The 6,000-nt window shown below is 36.9% G+C and overlaps 1 protein-coding gene across 1 annotated transcript in view; it reads right to left on the minus strand.

Annotated features, from left to right (window-relative positions):
* Window positions 1-5,726, minus strand: part of nme9 (NME/NM23 family member 9) — an 18,951-nt gene extending 13,225 nt beyond the window's left edge. Inside the window, exons 1-5 of the mRNA XM_022680171.2 lie at window positions 5,521-5,726; window positions 4,644-4,701; window positions 3,495-3,598; window positions 2,370-2,441; window positions 1,365-1,481 (exon numbers count right to left, since the gene is read on the minus strand). Coding sequence (XP_022535892.2) covers window positions 1,365-1,481; window positions 2,370-2,441; window positions 3,495-3,598; window positions 4,644-4,701; window positions 5,521-5,553 — 384 coding nt within the window. The 5' untranslated portion in view covers window positions 5,554-5,726. The remainder of the gene's footprint in view (window positions 1-1,364; window positions 1,482-2,369; window positions 2,442-3,494; window positions 3,599-4,643; window positions 4,702-5,520) is intronic.
* Between the last annotated feature and the right edge of the window lie 274 nt (window positions 5,727-6,000).

Consider the following 6,000-nt stretch of genomic DNA (forward strand, 5'->3'; position numbering starts at 1 on the left):
AAACATAACTATCAATAACTAACATTATAGTCACTATGTACTCTCTGCTCCCAAGATGCTGGCCTATTATCAGTCCCACGTTTGAGAAAAAAACTATGCAGGAGGAAGAGCTTTCTTTAATAAAGTCTCCCAACTTAGGAACAGCCTCCTAATTAGTATACAAGACTGGTCAATTAAGGATTGAGCAGCTGGATTTAGGGCGCAAAAAACATGCCTTGCATGGCAAAACGCATGTATAAGATGCAAAAGGCATAATTAATTAATCATGGGTATGTAAACCAATCAATGTGTCACTGGCGCATTCGTATCTTAACAGCGCAGCACTTTATGTAAAAAACCCTGACAACTGATTGTCTGGGTTTATGTCAGTCAGTGGTGCACTTATAGTGTTTTTTTTATAGTTGTAGGCTGCTGCCATATTCCTGCCGTCCTGTACAACCCTAATTACATAACACCACTGTTTTTCACTACAGGATTTTATAATTATCGTTGCTTTACCAAGTCACTCTAACTATTTTATCTTTCATCTTCTTTTTCTCATTGTATCTCTGTAAATCTGCTTTGTGACAACACGATTTGCTGTGGAAAGCACTGTATAGAAAAGTTCAATTAAATTGAATTATTTTTTATTCAAAAATTAATAACATAAAACATACAATTTGAGTTAGCTTCTGTGACACAAATTGTGTAATTTAAACACATAATTGAGTCAACATTTAAAGACACTACTTTAGTAGATAGAGATAATAACATAGTGTGCTGGTTTTAACCCTTTGAAGCATGGTGATTTTTGTAAGAAACCTCCACCTTTTTCCTCTTTTCTCAATTTTCCACTGCATTTATGTTTAAAGGAGCCTCTACATTTTCTGAAAATGTGTAATATTTAAAAACTGCTTACAGATGACCCAGAATGGATTTGTATGTATGCTAGTAGTTTGTATTCATAGACTACATGCTAGAGATAATGAATATGAAAAACATTTTATAAGGCTTAACTGTGGAGGTTTTGCTAAGCATCCACTGTGAATATATGTGAAGTACAGACTGGAAATTTGTGGTTATGCAGAGTAACCACAGTGCATTTAGAGTGAAAACAAAATAACAAGGGAAAATGTTGATGGGTATAAATACATATATTATATGTCTCTTCTTAAGAAATGAGAGACACTGTGAAAAAAGTTCTCTGTGTTCCTGAAAATTTAACCTGTAAGCTTGACATTACAGTTCAGTCTGAGACTAAGTTTAGTTCATGTCTGTGAAACTTGCCCTACGTTACACAATACGAATATAATATCCGGGAATTTAGGATCCGTGGGGGAGTGCAGTGGGAATAGTCTGCATTTTTGTAGAGGAGTTTAGCTCACCACAATGCGCTGGACTCCCTGCTCCAGCACACGCTTCTCTTTCACCAACTCCTCCACCACTATTCTCTGCAGGAGAGGAGCGTTAGCCCCCCTCAGCACAGCCACCAGCTCCCCACCCTGCACACACACACACACACACAGAATATGACATCTTTCAGTACACAGCAGTGTTGGGAGAAACGGCGTTGAAATTAACGGCGTTACTAACGCCGTTACTTTTTTTCAGTAAGGAGTAATCTAATTACTCTGACTGTAACTATAACGCCGTTACCATTTCCGACACCCCGTTACTGCACGTTACTTTAACCGCTCAATGAACTTTTTTTTGTTTTAACTTCGCTTTGCCCTGGTTAACGCCTCCTCTTTCCGGTGAACTTGAGCTCCTGGCCTGTGCCTGTAGGTTTACGTGGTTTGGCGTGGTGAAGTGAGGCACAATTGTGACGATTTGCAATGATTTTGAAACTGCTCATTGTAGACATTTGCTCATGACACTGCAGTTGTGGTTTTCTTACCAGTACAGGTGATGAAAATGTTTATACGGAGAATCGTTGTGTGTTTCCGTGCCATCACTTCCACTAGCCATTTTTTTTTATTGCAGCGCTTTCTCGCACACTTCTCTCTCTCTCTCTGTATCTCTCTCTCGCCCTCGCGCGCTCAGCGCATCGTTGCCCCCCCCCCCTCTCTCTCTCTCTCTCTCTCTCTCCCCGCGTCGTTGCCAGTAGGTTATTAACCAGCCAACGTTCATTTACAGTGATGTCTGCCGTTCATGACACATATTGTGAACTAGTTACTTTTACTGGTTACTTTTATAGTGGAGTAACTCAGTTACTTTTTTGGAGAAGTATCGAGTAACTATAACTAATTACACAGTAGATCTCACCTGCTGGTCAGAATGCAGAAATGCAAGTTCATCTTTTTTATTATATTAATATTTCAGTTAGCTTGCAGGTCTTTCAATGAGCGGGTGTGACTGTAACTGTGTGAATTTCCTCATGATAAACTTACAGCGTAGAACAGGAAGGTGGGCTCACACTTTCCTCTGTACTTCTCCAGCACATTGATACTGTCAGCCTCCGCCTTAGGAGTTAAAATAAGCAAACATTATAAAACAAGTATTATGTGAATGGCCAAAGTGTAAAAATAATTTCTCAATGATCAGTTACTGTGAAAAATCACCATTAAATAAAAAAATGTCCAACTTAATCTCTGTCTTCTGTATCTGTTATGTGTGGTCAGTTAACAGAGAATTATTATGACAAGGTATTCTGACAGTTTAAATACTGTATATTAACCATTTGTTGCATAATATAGGACTGGTTTTATGAAGGATTAGTCTAGACCAGGGGTGTCCAAACTTTTTTTTTGTTGGGGGCCAGAAGAAGAAATATATTTGAAGTCACGGGCCACAGACTCTATAATAAAACAAACATACTGCATTAAATAATACTTTTTTCCTGATTATTTCATTTACACAACATTTTACTTAATTTACTATCTTTATCTATCTTTGACAGCATTGTGTGAACTAAGATCTTTCAAATTGATGTTTAATTTCATGATGTCTCTTAATGTTAAACTCCTTAATTACGACTTTTAGACTCTTTGGCCCGTTTTTCTGCGCTAGAAATGCGCACTCTCTCCGCTTTTAGACTCTTTGGCCCGTTTCTGACACCTAGCGTTCAAACTTTGAATCTCACATTATAAAAACCTGCTTAACAGCGGGCCAACTTTCATTCTATTTCTAAAATACCTCGCGGGCCGCTTCAAAAAAGGAAACGGGCCACAAATAGCCCGCGGCCGTAGTTTGGACACCCCTGGTCTAGACTGAATAAAACAGTCTTGACCATTTAAAATTATGTAGTATAATATTAATAATTAGGCACAAATAAAAAACACAAATTAATTTAGAAAAAAAAGAAGAAGAAGAAAATGAATAAAAACATTGTATAATTGATGCAAATAACTACTTAACAAATAAATATGATCACATATTCATGCACAATTTTAAAAGTTTAAAAGCTTAGTTTTTATTTCTTTTTAATACGTAAAATATTTGCCTACACTCATTGGAACATAAGCAGATAGGAAGTCTATAAAAAATAATTTAATTATTAAAATAATTACACTTACTACGGCAAAGTGTAACAGGTCATCTCCCAGCTCGTTTTTGATTTTTCTGAACAGACTGATGACAGCACGGCAGGGGCCACACCACTGCTGATACACATCCACCACTGTTAATGAGACACACAGCACACAGACATACACTTCACAACAGAACCTGCAGAATAGTTTTCAGGCTGCACACGGCATCAGGCCACAAGATTGTGTAGTACTTGTAGGAGAGTAATAGCTTAAAAAAATAATGAGAGTGATTTTTTAGTGAATGTTATATCACCACATTTTGAAATTTAACAAATTAAAATTTTACGTTGCTCCAGTGCAGTTTTACAAAAAAAAAAATATTTAAAAAAGTTGTATAATTGATTATGAATGATGTTGTTGTTAGGTTTTATTCGCCAGTTCGAATCCTGTTCATGTACTTTGCCATCAGCTACCGGAGCCCTGAAAGAGCATAATTGGCCTTGCTCTCTCTGGGTGGGTAGATGGCGCTCTTTACCGTCATCACTCTAAAGGGTGATGTTGATTAGCACAAGGCTGCGTCTGTGAGCTGATGTATCGGAACCGATTTGCTGTGCTTTCCTCCAAATGCACTGTGATGCTACTCGGCAATGCTGCATCAGCAGTTCAAAAAGAGGCGGAGTCTGACTTCACATGTATTGGAGGAGACATGTGCTAGTCTTCACCCTCCTGGTGTGTTAGGGCATCACTAGTGATAGGGGGAGTCCTAATGAGTGAGTTGGATAATTGGCTGTGTAAATTGTAAATTGGGGAGATAATGGGAAAAAAAAATGAAATAACATTATAAAAAAATGCTCAGTTACAGTTTAACACGTTAGTTTTACTGGCTTCTGCACAATGTTCTTAAGATTCATGCTTCACTCAGTATGTTAGCAGTAGTTTCTCCATATTAAAATGCTTTTGCTAGTAGTCTGGGTCTAAATATACAGAGAAATTAAGACTAGGGCTGCAAAATAAATCATATCAGCATCATCACACAAGTCACACAAGGCTAATGAAATCATACACCTAATGCCACAATTATTTGATACACAAGAAACAACAGAAATTATGCCTGTGGCTTTTCACATCTGTCACATTTAAAACAGCTTCACTCTGCAACACCTCCTCTTCTCTCACTCTGCAGCCTCCTCTCACCTGTCAGGCCTTTACACACCAGCATTTCTCCCCACTGCTCATCATTACCGATGGACACCTGAAAAAAGGAGTAAAACTGTCAAGACTGTGAAAATGAGGTCAATCCCTCACAGGCAGATACTTTCTTACCATGAACTCAGTTTCTGAAATGAAAAATATAAAAAACAGATAAACACTGGACTCTTAAACTCCACCTAGCCAACACACTGCATTGATACTTTCAAGGACAATTACATGCGGTATTTAAAACAACACTGACACTTTATCCACACTAAGACACTTTGTCTTGTTACTGTTTTTGTGTATTTATCTTGATATCTATTTTATTTTATTTCATCTTTACACATTTTTACAGCAGCAACACAATTCGAGTTTTGTGTGGACAGTAGTAACAACATGCTGGAAAAGTAAGTGGTTCTAATTACAAAACAGCCGCAATAGGAGCAATTAAAAAAACTAACTCACAAGATTGGATATTAAAATAGCATTTTAGAGAGGCAGAGATGAACCTGATTTATCTTATTTTAACAATTGCTCTTTGGGTGTAACTGGACTGTGAAAATACAATTTTATTTCACCTCATGTACCACATGTGATGTGATTGACTTGAAGTGATTGACTTGGGGTTTCATTGGCTGTAAGCCATAATCATCAACAATAAAATAAATAAAAGCTTAAAATTGATTACTCTATGTGTAATACATCTATATAATATATGAGTTTCACATTTTTAACTGAATTACTGAAATAAAGTAACTTTTCAATGATATTCTATTTTTTTTAGATGCACTAGCATATCATTACTTGAAAGACAGTTAAAAAAGGAAATTGTGAGATTAATTAAAGATTATTTAAAGTAAAGAAACTGATAATTTACCTGTAAACTGACTTCTTTCTTCTTCCCAGCCATCAGCGCCTCTTTTTAATGCAGTACTCACTCACTAAAGAAAATAGAGTCACTGTAACACACTCAGTACCGGCGGGTTAGTGATATATTTAATATACAGGCCTTTAAAAGCTAGTGAAGTTAGTGCACTTCTTTCCAGCCTGATTCATTTTCAGCACTCTGCACTTGTTTGGCGTTTCTCGTTGCCATGGTTGCGCACCATGTGATGTGACCCGGAAACCCACACCTGCAGCTCCACCTGCTGGACAACACGTGCTATTATTTACATTTACAGTACCAGTCAAAAGATTGGACACACCTTCTTATTTAGTGTTTTACTTTATTTCTTTATTTAATTCGTTTTCTACATTGTAAATGAATATTAAATACATAAAAAAGATACTAAAAAGATATATTTAAGGAGACAGGCCTGTGGTTCTGTTAGACATCTGTAAAGAAAAAAAAAACAAT

Source organism: Astyanax mexicanus, chromosome 11 (genome assembly GCF_023375975.1).
Source record: "Astyanax mexicanus isolate ESR-SI-001 chromosome 11, AstMex3_surface, whole genome shotgun sequence".
NCBI lineage: Eukaryota > Metazoa > Chordata > Actinopteri > Characiformes > Acestrorhamphidae > Astyanax > Astyanax mexicanus.